This window comes from Phacochoerus africanus, chromosome 11 (genome assembly GCF_016906955.1).
Source record: "Phacochoerus africanus isolate WHEZ1 chromosome 11, ROS_Pafr_v1, whole genome shotgun sequence".
NCBI classification, from domain to species: Eukaryota; Metazoa; Chordata; class Mammalia; order Artiodactyla; family Suidae; genus Phacochoerus; species Phacochoerus africanus.
Window position 1 is genome coordinate 37,890,263 of NC_062554.1, and position 24,682 is coordinate 37,914,944.

At 36.3% G+C, this 24,682-nt stretch overlaps 1 protein-coding gene across 5 annotated transcripts in view; it reads right to left on the minus strand.

Annotated features, from left to right (window-relative positions):
- The window catches only part of RDX (radixin), a 74,793-nt gene that overhangs the window by 11,441 nt on the left and 38,670 nt on the right, over positions 1-24,682 (minus strand). For 4 of the 5 annotated variants that reach the window (XM_047751921.1, XM_047751922.1, XM_047751925.1 and 1 more), the window contains 4 exons: positions 16,360-16,520; positions 14,969-15,061; positions 10,095-10,337; positions 6,097-8,645 (listed from right to left, as the gene is read on the minus strand). In XM_047751921.1, the coding sequence (XP_047607877.1) occupies positions 8,481-8,645; positions 10,095-10,337; positions 14,969-15,061; positions 16,360-16,520 (662 nt within the window). In that variant the 3' untranslated portion in view covers positions 6,097-8,480. Of the gene's footprint in view, positions 1-6,096; positions 8,646-10,094; positions 10,338-14,968; positions 15,062-16,359; positions 16,521-24,682 lie in introns of those variants that run through there. The other variant, XM_047751924.1, reaches the window with a different exon arrangement.

The window sequence follows — 24,682 nt, forward strand, 5'->3', positions numbered from 1 at the left end:
CATAGAAACTGCTAAATAACAGTGATTTGATTTGGCTCCTAACAACAACAACAAAAAAAAAAACCTTTCCGTATTTATGATCCACTACTTTTAAAAGATTTTAATACTTCTTGGGAAAAAAATTATAGCTTAATCAATGTTAAAGTTCTAAGAAACTTAAATGAGCTACTATCAGGCAGTACATTGGCAAATACTAATGAAATAATTAGAAAGTAAACAAATCACGAAATTATGATTTCCTTTTACGAACAGTGAAAGATATTACATTTTCTGATAGGAAGTACTTTTAAAACCCACAAATTAAAAGTTGCAAAATTCTACATTTAATCTACACATCAATGGTACAGCACCACATTTATGGTTAATAGGGAGGCAAATGATCTACCTGTAACTTAAGATTACCAAATGATATACTTACCTATATTCAAAATTTCTATGGCCTAAAAATTGAGAAATATATTGTATTAGGAATTATCTGGGGAAAACAAGCAAAAATAAGAAAACAAATAACAACAACAACAAAAAATCCCTAACATCATTTGGGCATAAGCACATGAATCAAATCTAGCAAGAAAGCTAAGCTGATGAGCATAATCAAATGACTCTCAACTTGAAGAAAACCTACAGAAATTTCCAAAGTAATTTGCTCAAAGCTGTCACTTCCAGTGAATACTTACATGTGTATATTCTGAGATAATCTTCACTGAACGGTGTTTTGGTGAATATAACCCCTTCAAAATGATCTAAATGAACTATTTTCCTAACTCCTTAAAACCTATTTCAAAAAATCTTTCAAGTCACTACATGTTAGAATCATCTGAGAGCAAAAAGGATCTTGATAGAACTGTTGCAAGCACACTCCACAGTTAATAGTTTTTCAACTATAAACAAGTATTAATAATTCAAAAGTACATGGATATTAACATGTGGTCATTACATTTTGGTGAAACAATGCATCTGGAACCCAAATGTCTTTATCTGATTGTATAACTAGTTAATCTAACTAGTTAATGTAATTCAGAACTATGAAACTGCTTATAAAACTAGAGTACAAGAGTGTGTAAGACCAGCAGTTAGAACTCAGAATCAAATCCATTTGTTCTTGGGTGACTTTAATTTCTAGTGCAACTAAAGAACAACTCTTTTTGTTTTGTTTTGTTTTTTGGTCTGTGCTGGTAGAAGTTCCAGGGCCAGGGATCAAACCTGCACAACAGCAGTGACCCAAGCCATAGCAGTGACAATTCTGGATCTTTAACCCACTGAGCCATCAGGGAATTCCAAAGAACCCATTCTTAAAAAGCCACGGATAAAAGTATAAAAATGGAGGTCTTAACTGTCCCCCAAGAGGTCATTTGGAAAATAAGCAGAAGAAAAAAATTACTACATATAGCAAACGTGAGAGCAAACTGCATCTAGACATTTCCTTTAAGTACTCAGAAGGTAGTAATATCACTCCCATGACCACAGCCTTGTTCTTCTATTAAGCTCCATTTATCCTCTGCCTTTCTAGGATACTCCACAGAGCAGCATTAAGTTTTCCTTGGTGCAAAGTTAGTTATTATTCCTTCCTGTAACTGCATTCCCAAGGCACCAGATGTCTTCAACTCAAACTAAACCACCTCAGCAGAGGATTAAAGGCTCCATAAATTCGTGGCCCAACCCACTCTAACTCTAGCCTTACCATCCCAGAGTCAGTATACAGGAAATCATGTTTTCTATTCTAGTCAAAACAGTCTACTTTTCATCTCACTGGACTCTGGACATTGTACATAATCTCTCTTCTGTTACGGCTTTTTAATCTCATCTTTGTTAAAAAAAAATAAGTTTTTCTCTTTAAAAAAACACCAACACCAAAAGCACAGGCACAAAAAAAACTAGACAAACTTCATCAAAACTAAAAACTTTTGTGCCTCAAAGACTACTATCAATAGAATGAAAAGGCAACCCACAGAATGAGTATTGGCAACTCACATATATGACAAGGGATTACTATCCAGAACATATAAAGAACTCCTTCAATTCAACAAACACAAAAAAATAAACCCAATTATTATTATTTATTTTTGTCTTCCATATGCTGCACCCACAGCATATGGAAGTTCCCAGGCTGGGGGTAGAATCGGAGCTACAGCTGCCAGCCTACACCAGATCCGAGCTCCATCTGCAACCTATACCACAGCTCACGAAAACACCAGATCCTTAACCCATTGAGTGAGGCCAGGGATCGAACCCACGTCCTCATGGATACTAGTTGGGTTCGTCAATGCTGAGCTGTGACAGGAACTTCAACAACTCCATTTTAAGATTGTCAGAACATGAATATGTACTTTAGCAAATCATATAAAAAAAGGTCAATAAGCATATGAAAAGATGTTCAACATCAGAGAGAAATGCATCATGGGGAAATGTAAATCAAAACCAGTATGACATGCCACTTCACCCACTTGGCTAGTATGAAAAATATATATATAACAATTACTGTGAGAATGTGGAGAAACTGGAAACTTTGCTGGTAGGAATGTAAGATGGTACAGCTGCTGCAAAATATTGGCAGCTCCTCAAAAATTAAACAAAGAATTACGACATCATTGAGCAATTCCATTTCTGGGTATATACCCAAGAAGTGAAAGCAGGGACTCAAACAGATATTTGTACACCAACGTACGTAGCATCATTGACAACAGTCGAGAAGAGGAAATAATCCAGATGTCCATTAACCAATGAATGGATAAAGAAAGTGTGGTAAATACATACTGTGGAATATTATTCAGCCTTAAAGAATAACACTTGGAGTTCCCATTGTGGCGCAGTGGAAACAAATCCGACTAGTAACCATGAGGTTGCGGGTTCGATCCCTCATCTTGCTTAGTGGGTTAAGAATGCGGTGTTGCCACGAGCTGTAGTGCCATGAGCTGTGATGTTGGTTGCAGATGCAGCTTGTATCTGACATTCCTGTGGCTGTGGCTACAGCTCCGATTAGACCCCTAGCCTGGGAACCTCCATATGTGGCCCTAAAAAGCAAAAAAACAAAACAAACAAAAAAAGAATAAAACTCTAATGTCCTTATAATATAGGTGAACCATGAAAACATTATCCTAAGTGAAATAAGTCAGACACAAAAGGACAAATATTATCGGTCAGTCCATGTATATGAGGTACTGCTGTCAAATTCAAAGACACAGAGAGTAGGCAAATGGTCAGTAGAGACTGGGAAGAGGGCAGAATGGGGAGTTAGTATTTAATGGTACAGAGATTCTATCTGGGATGATGAAAAGTTCTGGAGATGGATGGTAGTGATGGTTGCACAACAATGTGAAAATAATGGCACTCAACCTTTAAAAGTGGCTAAAATAGTCTTGTGTTATGTAAAATACTTCAATGCAATAAAGCAATGAAGATTAAACTGAAATCTCCTAGCTCCATTAAATGTCTCAATATTTAATACAGATGTTGCTAATTACTATATACTGACAGTTGGGTATAAAATGAGTCTTTTCATAAAGATGGAAAAACTTTTAAAATTAGGCACTTTATTTTTTAGGATATCTTTAAATATTGGCCAGTGTTAAGAACCTGATCTACATAGTGAAAATTAAGCGATCTGTCAGAAAACAAGCACACTTAAGAAATTATACTGTGTATTCTTATTCTCCAACAGTTGTTTGTTTTCCTCTATTGCTCTTCCTCATGTTGTTGTAATTTCTTCCATTACACAGCGTATCTTTTTATCCAAATTAGCTAAAATTTAAAAATAATTACATAAATGGAATGAAGGTATATAAGATTCAAACGCCGGGTTTGAATGACACAGACTTCTCAGTATAAACAAAAGGAAAGGGCAGGGGAAGCTGGCATTGCCTCACGAGTCTAAGACATACACGCATTTCTAGGTTTAAAACAAAAGGGAAAACATCTTAAGTTGCAAAAAATTAAGAGATAGTATGGCATACATTATAACACAGTGCAAGAAGAACTTGATAAAACAAATCCGTATTTTATCACAAGAAACTTTTCCGAGGATTATTACATAAATTTCAGAAATTCCGATGCCATGTTACTACCACGAAGATGGACGTTTGGCTACGTAGACTGAGAGTAAAGATAAACTAAACCAGTAAATAACTTTAAGGAGCACACTACGCATCATGCATAAATACCAAAGCAAATCTAAATTTTAAAAATGAGCATTAAATAAAAGTGAACAATTAGAACAGAGTAATAAATTACATGGATGGAAGCAACTGACTAGATATAAGCACGGAGGAATCTGGGCATACAAATAACGTGAAGCAACAAAATGGTGTTGCCAAAGAAATCTCGTATCGGAACAGGTTATTGCAAATCACCCAAGAGCTAAGATAAATATTTGAAGGTTCACACTTTAAGACAGTCCAAAACAAAGGGTCACAGTCCTTCTAATCTTGCTTCTGTACCCTAGAATATATATAGGACGTATTTAAAAAAAGCATATTGCCTAAATGAAGGTCATTAAATAAGAACCTGACCCCATTTAGTAGCTAGGGAACTCCAGAGCCAAACATAAACCTGAATTTAAAAGATGTGTCATGGGATAGTCAATTATCTCAGTCATGATCTTTAACTTTAAAATTTGCGGAGAAATAATGATGGATATTTCAACTCCTAAAGCAGTACATGTAACTTCAAATCAGAAAAATTTGTTTTGTAGTTTAAGGGTGGCTGTAATATTGAGGCAACAAGGCAAGAAGTTGTCATCTGTCCAGACAGGAAAATGGCAACTCTAAAAATTACTAAAGATGGAGGAGATATTAAGAAATAGGTCTGCTAGGAAAAAATGGGAAATAAGATTATTTAATTGGAAGGATGGGAAGGTAGGTGATAAGCTTTAACATATGAAGCACTCTGATGAGCCAATTTTTCCTTGCTAACAGGGCAGAATGTGAAGCCTCATACTGCCTTGACATTTTATGGTTATTGTATTTGCTGAATCCACTGTGCTTTTAAAATGTACTAGAATGCTGTCATTCTACATGATAGATCACAACAGGATTATTTAATAGATTATCTTCTAGTTTAAAAAAAGAATGAAGAACAGAGTAAGAAAAGCTAAAGTTCTGTTCACTTAGAACAAACTTAAGAAAGGACTATCGGTGCAATTCCATGTTTAAATGTTTTCTTATTAAAGATATCTAAGATTTGGTTTATTACTCGGTTCAGTAAACTAATGCTAAAGACAGTAATTCCTAAACTTCTGTTTCAAGTTTTAGATTTTAAATAATTAAAATAAAATTTTAATTATTTTCATTATGCAGAGACAAAATAAGGTGCTTTGGGATCTAAAAACTAAAAATATCACCAATCAACAGGTGATAAGAACTAAGAAAGTGGTGGGCATTTTTTATTTTTAATCACAACACTAACGTTGAAACTATCATTTTTTTAAATGATTAACCAGGAGTGAGTTCCAATACAATCTAAGATATCTTTCTAAGTGCTAGTTCTAGTTCTTAAAGAAAAACTCTTAGATATAAAGCAAAATCTTAATATAAAATTCACTTTTCTAACAGAATCAGAGTAAAGAGCTCACTACCTGCCTTTGAGAGTAGAAATAATAAAGGGACTGTTGAACATTACTATAAACCAAGAAGACACCTGGTTTTACTATTCTTAGAAAATATTTATCATTTGTTTAAGAATAATTTTTATGTTAAAAATTAGTAAGAATTTTTTAAGTAGGTGCACTCAATATACAGTTTTTTAAAGAACATTAGTATTTTAATAGTGAGATTAATCAATGACAAACTGTTTCTTCCTGAGGAAAAGAAACTAAATATTCACTATACAATAAAATCAATGATTGGAAGTCTTAAATGGTTTTCTATTACAAAGAGAGTCAATTTATTTTAATGATTGTATTTTCCCACAGAATTAACAATCACTATTACTTCCATATCAAAAGAGATATATAACTGGGGGGAAAGAGTAAATGTATGAGGATTTTGAAATTTTTCCTATCCACTTCTCATTTTTAAGATGTAATGATTCATGGATCTAATAGAGATAATTTTCAGGAAATATACAAAAAAATCTATGTTAAATAACAACAGTGGACCTTGAAGGCATAAGCTTTTGTCACTTTATTGTTATTAACCAATGAATGTTATCCAAAATTATATAGATGTAACTGTAACTTAATTGTACAACACAAAATAATTCTAATGGTAAAGCCTGTTGGAATTTACCAAATACTCATTAATATATGTTTACATTGCTATATGAACATGTGCTTCTCAACTGCTAATAATAAAAGTTATAATTGGTTTAATGAAAACTCATATTGCAAAGAGTTGTTCCTGTTTAGAAAAAATTCACACAGCTTTAAAAATGGATCGAATCCATTTTAATCCTAATCTACAAATAGACTATAAACAGCAAAAATAACCGGTAATTTTTCAACACTGATATCAAACTGATGTAGGAATGGTAGTGCACACAATTCAAAAATGAAGGAAATTAATAAAAATCCAATGAAAATCCATGTTTTTACCTATTATGGCAATCGCTTTAATGCTTTGGATGAGTGAACATACGCTTTAAACTGTGACCAGTAAGGGTCACCATCTATTCCTCTAACATGCTGCAAGCAGAATCACTCTCTTCCACGGTGCTCTGAAGCATGTGCACAACCACTGTACAACAGCCACTTCAAGGTTAACCAGTTATCTTTAGTCCTAAGTCCCCAAAAATATATTAAATGCAACCTTTCCTTTTCATAATGTCTGCCCAGATTAATCCTTTCAAAGTCAGCAAAATCAAAAAACACAAAAGATATTTTCAGACATAACTTGAATCTACCGTGCATGAAAAATGTCTAACAAAATGGCAATTTTAATAAACATAAATTTGAATGCATAATATCAGATGGAAGGTAGCTGAACCACACAGAGAAAACAAGGCTTTCCTTATCTCCAAATCTAGATGTTTTATTAATAAAGAAAATGTTAGAACATGTGAATATTGAACATCTTTCAAACTGGAAAGATTTCTTTGTAAAACATAACTGAAATTGATATAACCTAAAAATAAAATTTCTAAAACAGAACAAACCAAATTTAAGTATTTTTAGTTCAAGATTAAAAAAAATAAGCACAATGATTTAGAAACCAAATATGCTAAAATGATTATGTAACAATTACATTAAGAAATGAAGGATCAGACACTCTTCATATGCTACAAGGGTGCACTCGCGCGCTCTCTCTCGCTCTCCTCTCACACACACACACACACACACACAACCTTTCTCTCACTCTCTCACACTTCCTCAGACATACAACACCCCTCCAGGAAGATAGTATATCAGTGAGAGCTTAACAATTTTATTACAAATCAGAGTCCCACAGTTCACCTCAACAAAAAGGCAGTTAAAATTTAGCACTCTTAAGATATTCTGAAGGAAAAGGAAACCTCAAAAATATTCCTTCATGATTGAAAGTATCACTATGTCTATAAAACATAGAGCTTACACACTTCACTGTGTCTGAACAACCAGTCATCGGAGGTGTAGGAGTGAGGTAGTATTACTGTCTCTCCTTGGGACTGATGTTTTCATACACTGCCCTTCCAGAAAGGTCCAGGGTTTTTTAAATGATGTAATCAATTACCAACAAATGTATATTTTCTTTTATTAAACATCCATTTTTCAAAATCAATCTATGAAAGAAAGAAACTTTAAAAATCTTTCAAAGACAACTATTATCTGCACTAGGGTTTCATCAATAAACTCTCCTAGGGAACTACTTACTACCTGCTGTCTATACCTTTGTGAAATCTGCAAACAAAGAAACTCAAAGGATGACAGGAGATGAAACACCAATTCAGTGGTCAAAGGTGACTGCAATCCCTTAATGTTATTTAATTGGGAATTAAGAAAATTAACCACCAGCTATACACTACCCTGTTAAACATTCTAATCTTTTTCATGATTCACAGCCATCTTCTACACAATGACCAAAGACTGACCACCCTGCCACCCATGCTCACTTTAATCACTGCCAATGAGCTACATTATGGTTACACGGCAGGTCAAGGTATGAGAAGGACACACTGAGAAAACATGAGTGAGAGAAAATGAGAGGGGGAAAACACTCATTAAGTCACATCATCCTTTAAAATGTACAAAGTGCTTAAATCATACATACACATTTGTCAAACATGATAATTAGTGTTAATCTGTAACAACAGAAAAAAAAGGAAAATGAAAAACGTGAAAAAGGAGGTGATGGAACACTGTTCTCCATTCCCTGGCCCAAAAGAAAAAGAAAACCAAGTATGGTATTACACTGCCTTAATGCTGACGAGCTCCCCTGTGTCTTTTAGCCACCACAGTCAGACTGGTACAAGTGCTTTGGCAAGGTGGGAGGCATTCCATCACATCTGCAAAGGCCTGCTTTTCTCTGTTGGTGGTTCAGCTTATGAAGAACATGTATGCAAAATAACAGCTCTCACATTGCTTCAAACTCATCAATACGCTGCTTTGTGTTGCCTTGTCGGATCTGTCGCAGAGTCTTGTACTTATCGCGGCCTGCTTTAACGTTCTCAGCATGAAGAACATCGTTTTGTGTTTTCTTGGTTTCATCTCTGGCTTGGGCTAATTCTGAACTTAATGCCTACATTAAAAAAAATAAAAATGTAACTATAATTACTTTTTTAGATTTTAAAAACATATGAAAAAGATTTAAAGACAAAATACATATATCTTTAACAAATCTCTTTTTTATTAAAATTTCCACAATGAAATCTTCTTTTTCAAAATATGTAAGTTTGTTTTACTTTTAGTAATGGTGGGGACAGTGGTTAAAGAGTTAAAGAGAAACTCTTGGCCTCGACCATGATGATTTTCAGTATTATTCTAAATTTCCTTAACCTTCTCATTTAATACTTGAAATGACTTACAGAAGGTTCAACATAGCCATTACTGAATGTTACTATATGATCTAAAATCTAGGAGTTCCCTTGTGGCTTAGCAGGTTAAGGATCTGGTATTGTCACTGCAGCAGCTCAGGTTGCTGTTGTGGGGTGAGTTCAAGCCCTGGCCTGTGGAACTTCCACATGGCATGGCGCAGCCCCTCTCTCCCCAAAAAACTATACCATGAGAGAAAACTTCTCCAAAGTCATAATACATTTATTACAACCATCACCTTATTTTCTCTTCTTCATTAACATTTAAAAATGTCACCATTTTAAAAATTAGAGAACTTACTTGGAATAAAGTCCAATAAAATTACTATTTTGATCTAATTATGTACATTTAATGAACTAGCCTGCTGTTATAAAATCTGAACAAAAAAATTCAGATCAGGAGTTCCCGTTATAGCACAGTGGAAACTAATCTGACTGGGAACCATGAGGCTGCGGGTTCGATCCCTGGCCTTGCTCAGTGAGGATCTGGTGTTGCTGTGAGCTGTGGTGTAGGTTGCAGGCACGGCTCGGCTCGGATCTGGCATTGCTGTGGCTCTGGCGTAGGCCAGCAGCAACAGCTCCGATTAGATCCCCAGCCTGGGAACATCCATATGTCATGGGTGAGGCCCTAAAAATAAAAAAGACATAAGACAAAAAAAAAATTCCCATCACATAATATCTACTATATTAGCATTGCTTTCTAATGTATACTGTTTAAACACTAAATTTATCTGTTTGGTAAATACAGCATTAAAATATGTTCTACTTTTTGTTGTTGTTTCGGCTGTGCCTGCAGCATGCAGAAGCTTCCATGCCAGGTGTCAAACCTATACCATAGCTGTGACAATGCCAGATCCATAACCACTAGGCCACCAGGGAACTCCATTATATTCTACTTTTTAACATGGGTAAGCTTTAATTAAATGATAACTTAATAATTAAGCCCTCATTATACAAGGCCAACAAACATCTGGTAACAAGGACAAACAGAAAACATGAAATAATGTGACTACAGGCCAAACACCTACAAACCATCACAAGGATGGCTTCAGTTAAAGGCTTCCAAAATCAAATGTTCCTTTTTAATACGTCTGTCTTAATAAATGGAGAAAATGCAAACTACACTTAAATGTGCATAAAGCTGCAATTTTAAATACCTGGAGTTGCTTTTTAACACGCTCATTTTTCTGTGTTTCAGTTACACGTTCCTCCTCACTTCTGTGGTTCATTACCCCATCGTTTGATAATTCAGCGCTAGCCTCAGCATTATTCTCATCATGTTCATCGTGTTCATTTTCGGTCGGAGGAACGACTGGTGGTGGCGGAGGTGGAGGTGGGGCAGACATCACGGTCTTTAACTCTTCTTTGGTCTTTTCCAAGTCTTCCTGGGCTGCAAAAGCCTGAACAGAAAAAATAAGTTTACCAGCAATTTACTTTTACAACTGGGAAAAGAATCAAGTTATCTTTTCTTTCTAATATCAAGTATACTTCAGGGTAATGAAAACAGGGCCTATTGGAGTTCCCGTCATGGCGTAGTGGTTAACGAATCCGACTAGGAACCATGAGGTTGCGGGTTCAATCCCTGCCCTTGCTCAGTGGGTTAACGATCCGGCGTTGCCGTGAGCTGTGGTGTAGGTTGCAGACGCGGCTCGGATCCAGCGTTGCTGTGGCTCTGGCGTAGTAGACTGGTGACTACAGCTCCGATTCGACCCCTGGCCTGGGAACCTCCACATGCCGCAGGAGCAGCCCAAGAAATAGCAAAAAGACAAAAAAAAAACAAAACAAAACACAGGGCTTATTAATATAAGTTTATTTTTACAGAAGAATGCCAGCAGGTGATAGAATTAAAGACACCACTGTGCAAATCCTAATAAAACTATTAACTCTGGCAAGGATTATCAACTGTTGCTGAAGTTGTTATACAAATGGTTGATGAGAAATGGACACAGGTATTAATGCCAAAAAATTCCACAATAAATAGATTACATTTTAGGGACAAGAAAATATAACCAGATAATGGAGGAAACAGACTATTACTCCAACCCAATGATCAATTAAAGGAACTAATGGTGGGTTAATCAGATATTAAGTGTCTTCTAATATAATACAATAGCAACTTTCCAACATCACCAATTATTTGAGTAATTACATTGTGCTGGTTTGCCTGGAGAAGTCCTGCTTTACACTGTTGTCCTAGTGTAATTATTAACAATACCCCCTCTCACTCTCAAGAGTGTTCTGTTCTAGTTTGGATGATGAATTTTATGAAAGTCTCACCTAGAAGGCACAGTAGCCAGAAACTTTTAAGTTGAATCTTTCAACTTTTTAGGTTTATTTTCCAGCTTACGAGAAATACTGATGGTAAGAGGATAAGCTGAACGATGCCGTAAAGGAAGGAACCAGACAAATATGGGAGGACAATATGCACTAAACCCGGGTTGTATCAACAGTTGATACCCGTCACTAAACCAGTATCATGAAGAGAAGAACTGGGACACTTTATTTATTTATTTAGTCTTTTTTAGGGCCGCACCTATGGCAATATGGAGGTTCCCAAGCTAGGGGTTGAACTGGAGCTGTAGCTACTTGGCCTACCCTACAGCCACAGCAACGTGGGATCCAAGCCACGTCTGTGACCTACACCACAGCTCATGGCAACACCAGATCCTTAACCCATTAAGCAAGGCCAGGGATTGAACCTGCATCCTCATGGACCTAGTCAGATTTGTTTCCACTGAGCCACGACAGGAACTCCTCCAAGCTGGCCTACTTTAAAAAGAGCCTTAGAGCAAACAGATGCGATGCAAAGTTGGACAGTGGCCTAGGTCAAATCTGAAGAGAGTCTGCCCAGAAATAAACCCTACGTATCTGGTTAATTAATTTACAACAAAGCAGCCAAGAATAGAGAAAAAAGGACAGTCTTCAATAAATGGTGCTAGGAAAACTAGACAGCCACATGCAAAAGGATGAAACTAGACAGCTATTTACACCATACACAAAAATCAGCTCAAATGGATCAAAGATTTGAACTTAAGACCTAAAACCATAAACTCTTGAAGAAAATATAGGTGGTAAGCTCCTTGATGGTCTTGGAGATGATTTTTTGGATTTGACACTAACAACAAAAGCAAAAATAAACAAGTGGGACTACTTGGACTACTTCAAACTAAAAAAGCTTCTGTAAAGCAAAAAAAAAAAAAAGAAAGAAAAAAAAAGTAAAGTTCAACATACAGAATGGGAGAAAATATCTGCAAAGCATGTATCTGATAAGGGGTTAATACCCAAAATATATAAAGAATGTATACAACTCAACTGAAAAAAAATCCTATTAAAAAAATAAGCAGATGATCTGAAGAGAGATTTTTCCAGAGAAGACAAAGAGATGGTCAACAGGCACATGAAAGATGCTGAACATCACTAATCATCAGGGAAATGCAAACCAAAACCACAAGGAGATAACACCTCATACCTGTAAGAATGGCTATCATCAAAAAGGTAAGAAATAACAAGTGTTGGTAGGATGTAGAGAAAAGGGAGCCTTTGTTCACTTTTACTGGAAATGTAAATTGGTGCAGCCACTGTGGAAAACAGTATGAAGATTCTTTAAAAACTTAAAAATTGAACTACCAAATGATCCAGCAATTCTACTTCTGCATATTTATCCACAGGAAACAAAAACACTAACTTAAACAGATATAGGCACTCCCCAACCCCATCTCATGTTCACTGCAGCATTATTTATAATAGTCAAGATATGGAAGCTACCCGTGTCTACCAGTAGATTAAAGAAAACGTGCCATGTATATATATATGTATATTATTAATAATATAATATTACTATTTTGACTACGATAATATAACAGTATTATTCTGTTATAAAAAAGAAGGAAATCTTGCCATCTGCAGTAACACAGATGGACCTTGAGGGTATTATGCCAAATGAATTAAGTCAGAAAGAGAAAGACAAATCATCACAGGATCTCACTTGTATGTGAAATCTAAACAACAAACTAAAGGAGGGAAAAAAAAAACCCAAAAAACAAAAAAATTGAGCTTATGGATACAAAGAACAGACTGCTTACCAGAGGCAGAAGTGGAAGAGGAATGGAGAGGAGAGTTTAAAAGCACAAAACCTCCAGCTATAAAATAACTGAGTCGTGGGGATATGAAGTACAGCATGGGGACTGTAGTTAGTATTTCAAAGTCGTTAGGAAAACAAATCTTAAAAGTTTACATCACCAAAAACAAAAATCTGTACCTACATATGGTGATGGATATTAACTAGACTTATTGTGATGACTGTTTCACAATAGATACAAATATGGCATCATCGTGTTGTATACATGAAAATATATTACATGTCAATTAAATCTAGATGAAAAACTTTTGAATATAGTCTAATATTAGACAAAATGAAAACTGACTAAAATGGAAGAGTATGTACAGTATGATCTACTCTGAACACAGAAATGTATATGTAAACACAGACAAGCAAATAGGAGACAATCCTGGAAGGATACGAACTAAGGTATTAAAACAGTGATCCCAGTTTGCAAGAATGGGATTTTTCTCTTGTGTGCATTTTCAAATGTCTACAATTCAGAGGATTTGCTTCTGCGATTATGTTTTTCATTTTTAAAAGTTTAAGTGTCCTTGAAGTTCATAAATCATCCCTAAAAGGGATTTATAAAATTCTAATAAAGAAAGTAGTGCTAACGAATAGGTTAAGAGAATGGCATTCTATATACATATATACATAATTCTCAATATCAAAAACTTCCCAGGAGTTCACATTGTGGCTCAGTGTTAAAGAAGCTGACTAACATCCATGAGGACATGGGTTTAATCCCTGGCTTTGCCAGTGGGTTAAAGATCTGGTGTTGCCATGAGCTGTGGTACAGGCCACAGACACAGCTCAGATCCTGTTTCAGTTTCAATTCAACCCCTAGCCTGGGAACTTCCATATGCTGCAGGTGCAGCCCTAAAAAGAAACACACACACACACACACACACACCCCCCACCAACAACAGCAACTTTCCTATGAAATTCAAAGTGCTACAAAGAAAATTTAAGAGTGAAATAAAACTGTTTTCTATATTTTGTCATAGAAAAAATCTCGTAACTATTCACCTTTGAGTGTAAAAAAATTATTAGACTTGCCTTTAAGAGTTAACATTATTCAAAATTTGAATTAAACTCTATCTTACATTCCCTACCTTTCCGACTAAAGCCTAATTTTTCACTTTTATGCTATTTCAGACAACAGTGGTTTCATCTATGTGGGAACTCATATTAGAAATCTCAGTATCTTCTTCGCTGTATTCTTCTAATTCAACTTAATATCCAATCACTCGCTTGCCAGGCCCCCTTGAGGCTACCACGAACTACCCTTCAATAATTCCTGTTTCTCTGTCTTCTCAGTGCCACATCCTTAGTTCTTAAGTAATCTTGCCCACTTTCCCAACCCATCCTTCATGCTGACTGCTAAGCTGTTAAAAAAACCATACTTGATCATGTTACAATCCTGTTCAGAAAATTTCAGAGCCCAAAGTCTTCAGACCGCCCCCCGCTCCCCCCACCCCATCATCTTGTCTTAGCAGGGCATTTATTTAAAGACTTTCACAACCTAATTCCCTCCCTAACTTTCCAGCTACAATCCCTAAAATTTCTGAAACCAGTCTCTAAGCTGTATTCTCTTACTAGTTGTCCTCACATCTGCTGTGTACTTTTCTACTTCTTACACTCATTCAATTCCCTGTCTCCCCAAAATTAAATGTATTATTCCAGAGCCAGCTTAAATTTATAAGGGTTTCCCCAACACCTGCTTCATTCCCAGAGAAATTAAATATTCCTTCTGTGCTGACAAAGTACTAGATTAATATGAACTACAATACCTGCACACTCATACACAGAGATAACCTTTTCCCCTCTAAGTCAAGACCATATCTTATATTCATCTCTATACACTGAGCATCCTGCTGGGCACAAAAGAGATGTTCAATAACTGATAGTGAATGAACAAATGATTACTTTGTGTTGCCACTCGGTAGCTTCCTCTTCCTTTTTCTTCTTGGCTTCCTCAAGAAGGGCAATCTTGGCAGTGAATTCAGCAAGTTCTGCTGCCTAAAGTAAACAATACAATTACCAATACTAAAAAATGTAATATATTTTCAATAATTTATAAGCCAACAAAGTTTTAATGTACATGGACTGTTTTATATGTTTTTCATAGTCTTCCATTTAAAAAAAGGAAGTATTTCCTCAAGAGCATAAATATTTTATTTGTATTAGATATAATGAATTAAGGAGACAAGTGAATTTTTTAAGTTTATTTTAGACATGTAGTCATTCCAGTTTCAGTAGCAGGAACTTAAAACGCACAACCTGGGAGCTATTTTGTAACTTTCATCAATATGATATTTGCTGAAGCCTACAGAAGGATGAAAAAACGTTTACTATTTGCCTTATGGTTTAAACAGCACTTTGTCAATCTCATTTGATTCCCCAACAATCCTACTGGGTGGTATTATTCCTTTTATCAAAGGAAGGCTCAGAAAGACCCAAAGACACATAGCAAGTAAATATCTGAACCAACATTTAAACCTCAAATCTTCTAAGTGTCATACCTACTCATTATTTCTAAGTTCACTAAACACACAAAAAACTCAATAATTACAGCCAATCTTATAGTTAACCTACGGTTATCTTATAGGCGTCAGAATATATACAATGTCAATTACCTAAAGTAAAACACGCCAGTGGCTTTGCAAAGTCTAAATGAATCAGGATTTTTTTGGTGGCAAAAGGTTCCATTTATCTTTCATGGTTTTATTTTTTAGGTTTCTTTTTGAAAGCAGAAATAAACATTTTAGGCTTATTTTCACACTTTGTTATTAAGTCACTTGTATCTTTGGTTTGCTTTCCAGAAGGTATAATATACTTAGTTTTACAAAGTTTTTTCTGTTTGTTTGTTTAGATGCCATTATCTTAACTTTGTTCGTGCTTATTAACAAATAAAATTTTACTGTTGATTTTTAGATCATTACCACACACTTTTGGTAAGGGCTGCACAAAGTTGATCATTTATTACAGTAACTACTGCTATCTCTGAATTGTCTATTTTTACAATGGAATGTACTTTGTGATGATGGGTGCTCTTCTCTCTGAAAATATGAAATGGTCAATTTAGTCCATAGTTTTCACATTCCTTTGTTATTCTACTTACTGCTTTAAAATACATTCGAATAAAAGACATGGGTTCCCTGCAGTGACAGCCCACAGATCACAGTGACAAGAATGGAAAACATCATTAGCCGACACCTTTGTGTTCAGAGAGTGAATAGTCTGAAACTGTGGAACCAATTTTGTCGATGCCTTTGTCTAAACTTCTTTTTCTCTAAGTGAGAACCCAGGCTTCTTACCAGCTGCTCCTGATTCTTCATCTGGTCTGCAGCTTGTTTCTCTATAGCAGACTTGGCCTCTTCAGCAGCTCGACGCTCCTTTTCAAGTCTTTCTGCTTCTTCTTTTGCTCGTTTTCGTTCCTGGTCCAATTCTAGAGCTTTTCGAGTCTGTTCTTCCAGTTCTGTCAAACATATGTATTTCCCAAAACAAAGATTAATTTGAATTTTCTCATTATCAAAAGAAACCAAAATAGTAGCAAGGAATCTAATCTGTATAGTTTCCAAAATTTATCATATCTTCAAATGAACATATACCTCATTTTTAATTTGGCAAACGCCTAACAACTTTTAAATTCTATTACACAATTCAAAAATGTAAAGAAATTTAAGTTCCATGTAATTCAAGTTATGTAATAAAGCTAGAAGCACATCCTTTATTTTTCAAAAATACTCTCTCCAAACTTTTGACCTAAACAAACTAGTTTAGAAAAAATCTATAAATCCGGTGTTACCGTAAGCTGTGGTGTGGGTCTCAGACCCAGCTCAGATCTGGTGTTGCTGTGGCTGTTGTGTGGGCTGGTGACTATATCTCCGGTTGGACCCCTAGGCTGGGAATCTCCATGTGCCACAGGTGCAGCCCTAGCAAAGGCAAAAAGACAACCAAAAAAAAAAAAAAAAAGATACAGCCATTTTTCTAAATACTGTATTTAAATATGTTTTTGGACTGGCATAAATAAATAAATAAATAAAATTTTTTATACAATTTTTTAAAAAAAGAAAAAATCTATTAAATAACACTTTAAAACTTGTATACACGCTTTAACTTATCTACACTAAGTACTGGATAGGCAAACATGGATTGAAAATAATACTGGGAGTTCTCACTGTGGCTCAGCGGGTTAAGAACCCAACATAGTCTCCCAACAGTCTCCTAGAGGATGCGGATTTGATTCCTGGCCTCCCTCAGTGGGTTAAAGGTCCAGCATTGTTGCAAGCTGCAGCAAAGGTCACAGATGCAGCTCAGATCTGGTGTTGCCGTGGCTATGGCGTAGGCCTGCAGCTGCAGCTCTGATATGACCCCTAGCCCAGGAACTTCCATATGTCATTAAAAAAAAAAGATTGAAAATAACAGTTACTGACTCAAATAGAAATTTTGATGTGAATTAATATACATAACTGAAAATTCTGAGTTACTAGTACATACCCATTAATCAAGCAAGAAGACAGTATTTGGAGATGAGATGAATTTTAACCCATAAGTATACAGATCATAAAGTTAATTCTCTTTTCTTATTCTAATGAGTTGAATGAGAAAGGAAAATAATACTAGCACAAAGCCAAAAGATTTTAAATCAATTTAAAAGTACTAATTTAGGAGTTCCCACTGTGGCTCAGTGGAAACGAATTTGACTAGTACCCATGAGGACGTAGGTTCAATCCCTGGGCTCGCTCAGTGGGTTAAGGATCGAGCATTGCCATGAGCTTTGGTGTAGGCTGCAGAAGCAACTTGGATCGCTCGTTGCGGTGGCTGAAGTGTAGGCTGGCGGCTATAGCTCTGATTCGACCCCTAGCCTGGAAACCTCTATAGGCCATGGCTGCCCTAAAAAAGACTTAAAAAAAAAAAAAAGGTACTAATTTTAGGAGTTCCTTTGTGGCACAGCAGGTTAAGGATCCAGTGTTGTCACTGCAGCATCCCAAGTTGCCGCTGTGGTGTAGGTTCCATCTCTGGCCAGAAAACTTCCACATGCTGTTAAGTATGGTCTCTCCTACTCCCTGCCAAAAGTACTAAATTTAAATATTATTCTGACAATTTTGTTTAATAGCACTGACATTTTATGACAGAAGACAACAGAAAGTGGGTACAATGTCCTCCAAAGAATGACTGACTCTCCCTTTCTATATACTTTAGAAAAGAGGCAAAACTGAAAATCTCGATGTCAAAAGTTTTCAAAGGTAACTGTAATGTATAAATCACCTAGTCCTGTTCTTACGTTCTTCTTTTTTTTTGTAGAAACTAATTTAAATAATGGCAGTTAAGACTTCGGAGATTTTGAGAGGGTTGGGAAGAAAAATGACTACATTGTAGATAAAATGTAAAAATTCTATGTTCCTATTTGGCTATTAAAATGAGATGTATATAATGCAAGATGTTAATACAGCTAAATTCTAGATTATTCACTTTAGTATGTGTCTTCTAAAGCTTGGACATCAAAGCTAGCTTATCACACTTTTCCTACCATCATTCCTTTCATCTCACTGGCTGATACATAAAGTAAAGCTCACACAGTTCATGGCTCTATTCTTTTTCTAAACAAGCAAACAAATAACTAAGAAAAGTTTATAAATCAAAACAACTTTATTTTCCCTCATAATTAAAATTCTTTACATACTATGAGATGATAAAGAAAAATAAGTTTGGGTAACAAGGTTAAACTTCAAAATAAACATTCCCCATTATTCAATGTTTTCTAGCAGTTTTCTTGTACTAAGTAGTAATTTAAAGAACAGCAGATGAAGCCATAGTTGTTTTGTGGTATTTTAAGAATTATACAAAAGTTTAATTTTTTTTAAATGTTGAAAATATACTGAAAACTTCAAATCTACTCTAGTCTCTTGTAGAAAGGAAGGCTTGGAAGTGACTCTTTCTCTCCAGTTAACTATGATTGGTCATTGTGACCTACTGACCAAACCCAACCCCACACCTTATTTATTTATTTATTTTTTAATCTTTTGTCCTTTTAGGGCCGCATCCACGGTATATGGAGGTTCCCAGGCTAGGGGACTAACTGGAACTAGCTGCCAGCCTACACCACAGCCACAGCAACACCAGATTCGAGCTGCGTCTGTGACCTACACCACAGCTCACAGCAACGCCAGATCCTTAACCCACTGAGTGAGGCCAGGGATCGAACCTGCAACCTCATGGTTCCTAGTTGGATTCCTTTCCGTGCACCACCAACGGGAACTCCCAACATCTTATTTTTGTAAATAAAGTTCTACTGGAACACACAGCCTCATTTATTTAGGTACTGTACATAATTGTTTCCAAGCTGCAGTGGCAGAGTTGACAGCTACAACAGAGACCATGAGGTTCGCAAAACCTCAAATATTTACTATCCAGCCTTTTATAGAAAAAATTTGTAAACCCACAAATTAGAGTATTTCTATGAAACAAACACCCCTCTGGACCTTGGATCCAATTAGAACCCGTTGCGGAGAAGCATTACATGAGAAAAGCGAATAATATCAATGTTCTACCCATCTGGGTCATAAAAATCTAGAACCTACAATTTTTGAGGTCTGGCATGCGGGAAGAGGGTACCGAAGAATACAGCTTCTTTTAGAATATCAGCTCTTTAGGATGAAGATGAAAGGTTATAAGAATAAACTGTTTCTCGCATTAACAGGCATGGTATACCGACGCAGAAGGCTATGGAATTTCATTAGGAGTAGACTAGGGAAGTTATTTTTCTTCAAGCGAATCGAGGCTGTGAAAGCTTCTCTTTCTCAATCAGGCCTGAACACAAGCATCACTTGACTGTGACAGGTCTAAGACTTTTCAAACCAAATGATCTCTAGTGTTACCTCCAAGGGCAAAACTCGGAAGCTATATAATTGTAACAGAATTAGTGAAAATAGTATTAATAAACAAAATATCCCAAAAGGACTATAGATTTTTTCTTCTTATTTCCAGTCTAGGGGAATAGTTTATTTTTCCCCTGGGGAAAAAACTAATAGTACTGTAAAAGAAAAGCAAGTAAAAGTTACAATATCAAAATTTTTAGAAATCACAGAATATGATTATTTACTGAAAAAGCAATTTTAAAGCAACTGTACTACATCTAAGCAATGGGGTATTATGCTATCATAAAAAGAGTAAGGAAGCTCTCTATGAAAGCATATGGAATGACTTCCAAAATTACATTAATTGAAAACAGCAAGGTGCAAAATGATATATGTACCTTTTAAGAAAGAAGTGCAAACAAACATAGCTTTGTTGTGTGTATCCTGAACTTGTTTATTTTATATAGAAAAATCAGGTATTTAACATTCCCAGGAGAGTGGGTGGAATAGAAGCAGAGCCTACAGTATTCTATCAGGCTCGAAGGCAGATTTAGACTTTGGAGCTGCCAATGCATCCAAGGCTTGAAAGGAGAAAATCCTAAAAAGCAGTAAATGGAAAAGCCTCAAAATCTGCATGCTCTTTGCCAAATCCTAACGTGTACACACATAGGTTGAGATACTAGGGAAACAAGCAAAAAGCAGCTATAAGACGGTAAAGAGCTGACCAGAGAGATCAGTTCTTTTGCAGCTGAGTCAAAGGTTGGAGTTGAGGGCCCTCTAAGATGGAAGGGTCCCAGTAAATTCGCAGACTTTCAGATAACACCCCAAAAGGCTATAGACTAACAATGAGGGAAAACCAGAAAGAGACCAACCTTAACAGAGCCTGAAACCCAGCTCATTCCACCAAGGTGATCTGCACATAGTCTACCTGTCAAAAGAAAATTAAATCTTCTCTACAGGGAGGTAACACCATCCAAAATCTGTAACTTTTCACATACAATGTTGGGCATTCAACCAAAATTACCAGGTATATCAGAGAGGACCAAACGAGCCCCTCTGACCCCCTCCCCTTACCTCCAAAAGGGAAAACAGACTACAGAACAGGCCTACACATTACCCAGGTACTGGGGTTAGCAAACAAGGTCATTAAAATGACCTACGATGGGTACTGCTCATCTGGGAGAGCTGGAAAAAAAGCAAAGCTTGAAGAAAGAATCCAAGGCCAGAGAAACACTGACGACAATGCAGAAACAGATTTTCAGGGGTCTATAAACCCTCTGCAAAGATGCCAAGGGCCAGAGTCCCTTTCATAACTATATAAGCCCAATTTATCAATCTTTTCCTTAAGGTTATAAATACATTCTCTCATTTACTACCATCTAGAAGCTTCATTCTACCTTTAACATTTAGGCTCACAATTCATAGTCCCTCTAGAGACACCAGCTAAAAATTCAGGAGCTCTTTGACAGGGACCCAAATATACTACAGATTTTATTTTAGCAACACAGTGAGCCACCGCACTAGAATCATGCATTAAAAAAAGAAGAAGAAATCCCTTCCCACCTCAAATAAATAGCACAACTGAAAAACTGCAAATGTGAAGAGCATGTGCAACTCCCCTGTGGCTGAGAATGAAAGGTTAAGGAAAGAAAATCCCAAAAGGCCACTGGGCAGCAGTGGTAAACCTAACAGAAAAGCTAGATAGAAACACCAACTTGGAAGATAAAGCAGAGTCAAGGAGCTTATCACCACATTCAGAAACTGTTACCACATCCTTAACCCACAGAAGTATGCGGCAAAGACAACTCAAGAGCTGATCTACCTCTCCTGAACTTTCCATTTCCAGAATTTCCTCTTCAGAAACTCTGTTCAGAAAACGCTTGTGCATGACTAGAACGGGAGGCTACAGAAGATGGGAGGAAAGGGAAAGCATAGTTAATACAGCAAGCAAAGAGAAGACTACCAAGCCAGGATTGATCCAGGAGGCGCATCACTTAATACCACGGGAGGGATTTAGGGTGTGAGGTGTGCAGAATACTCAAGACTGCTGACTTAAATGGAGGGGTCTAAGTCTGGGCAGGTATACAACTCTTCTGGAGACTTTAGTTTGTCCTGCTATAAACTAAATGGCTACCTGTAGCAACTTTATTGAGTAATTATTTTCCTTTTCTCAACTTCAGGATTATAATTAATAAAAGCATATAATGTGTAACAGTTAACAATTAATGCCATAAATGATTAAAGGTAAAAGATAAAGTCTAAGTACTGTGGAAGTTCCAAGTATTGCCTTGTCCTTGAAACATGCTTCCTACCATTTTATCGCATATCTATTATTCATTTATGAGACATGTTAGTTAAAAATATGTTTGGATACAACTAATAACTGAACATTGTGAAATTGGCAGTAAGACAGACAAATAGCTAAGTAGAACAAAACATTCTAGAAACAGACCCATACATACAGTTTTCTGGATTTGTGACAAATGTGATGCTATGTATGGTACAAAGGGGAAAGGACAGTCCTTGCAATAAATGTGTCTGGGTAAGTTAGAAATAAATATGGAAAAAAAGAAAGTCCTTGACCCTTATAAAAATCACTTATATACGGATTGTGGACCTAAATGTGAAAGGTAAAACAAAGTTTCCAGAAGGCAGTAAAGAAAAATACGTTCATAATCGTAAGGAAAAAGAATGATAAATGGAACTTAAAGTTAAGAATGTCTTTTCATTAAAAGACACCATTAGGAGTTCCCGTTGTGGCTAAGCGGAAAGGAATCTGACTAGTATCTATGAGGACGAAGGCTGGATCCCTGTCCTGCAGAGGCTGCAGATGCGGCTTAGATCCCGTGTTGCTGTGGCTCTGGTGTAGATCAGCGGCTACAGCTCCAACTGGACCCCTAGACTGCGAACCTCCATATGCCATGGGTTCGGCCCCACCCCAAAAAAGATACCAGTAAGAAAGCAAAAAAGTAAACTGGATTTTTAATAATACATGTGAAGAACTCTTACAGATCAGTAAAAAAAGGAAGAAAATTGAAAAAAATTTTTTTCTTTTAGGGCCTCCCTGCAGCATATGGAAGTTCCCAGGCTAGGGGGTCGAATCGGAGCTGCAGCTGCCGGTCTACACCACAGACCAGCAACACAGGATCCAAGCCACATCTGCAACCTAGCCTGCAGCTCACAGCAAAACTGGATCCTTAAAAAGGCCAGGGATCGAACCTGCATCCCCATGGATACTAGTCACAATGGGAACTCCCCAAATTTTTTTTGAATGGGCAAAACGAGTGAAAAGGCACTTCACAGACAGCTATAAGCATTTGCTAAGGTGCTCAAAATTACATCGAGAAAATGTACCATACTCACTGTATTCACCAGAACGGCTAACCGAAGCAAAAAAGAAACCCTGATGATAACAAGGGGTGGATATAATGATGAAGACACAGAACAAATGAACTTTCATTCACTACTGATAGGAATGAAAACTGATATAATCACTCTGGGAAAATGCTGGCAGCATCTACCACAGCTGTGACCCTGCAATTCCACTCCTAGGTGTCTACATCCCCCAAATTAGTAGATAAGTATGCCAAGTGCTACGTTCAAGAATGCTCACAGAAGCCTTATTTTATAACAGCCCCAAACTGGAAATATCCCAAATGTACATCACCAGTAGAATGGTTAAATTTTGATATAGATATGCAACAGAGTATTACACAACGCTAAAAAAAAAAAGGGAACTACAGCTACATGCATAAGTTTGAGCAAAGGGAAGCAAAAAATAAATACACATGAATTCATTTATATATAGTTCAAACACAGACAAGATGATTCTAAGGCATGACACCAAAAGTATAAGCAATAAAAGCAAAAAAGTAAATAAACTCGACTTCATTCAATTTTAAAGCCAAAGAACACCATCAACAAAGTGAAAAGATAACAGAATGGGAGAAAATACTTGTATACCATACATCTGATAAGAGATTTATATACAGATATATAAATAACTGTTAACACCTCAACATCAAAAAGACAGAGATGAAAATAGGTACAAAATTTGAAAATACATTTTTCAAAAAAGATATATAAATGGCCAATAAGCATATGGAAAGATGCTCAACATCATTAGCGATTAGGAAATGCAAATCTAGCCACAATGAGATACCACTTCATACCCTTTAGGATGACTATAATCCAAAAGACAAACATTAACAAGTGTTGGTGAGGATGTGGAGAAAACGTGGGAATGTAAAATGGTATATAGTTGGTCTAGAAATCAGTCTGACAGGTCCTCCAAATATTAAACATAGAGTTACCATGTGATTTAGCAATTCCACTCCCAGGCTAATACCCAAAAGAAATGAAAACATACAGATACACAATAACTAGTATACAGATCTTCATAGCAGCATATTTACAACAGCCAAACAGTGGAAACAACCCAAATGTCCAACAATTGATGAAAAAATGCCGTATTGTATGTATAGAATGGATTATTATTCTGCAATACAGTCCTTGTTACATGCTACATCTGGATGAACCTTGAAAGCATTATGCTCAGCAAAAGTCACAACAGACTACATTTTGCATGACTACATTCATATGAAATGCCAGAACTGGCAAGTCTATCAAAACTGGGAAGAGTTGGGAAGTGACTGCTAACAATGGGATTTCTTCTGGGGGTGATGAAACTGTTCTAAAATGGTTGACAGCTACACAACTCTGCAAACGTACTAAAAGCTATTGAACTGTACACTTCAAATGGCTGTGTGGTATGTGAATT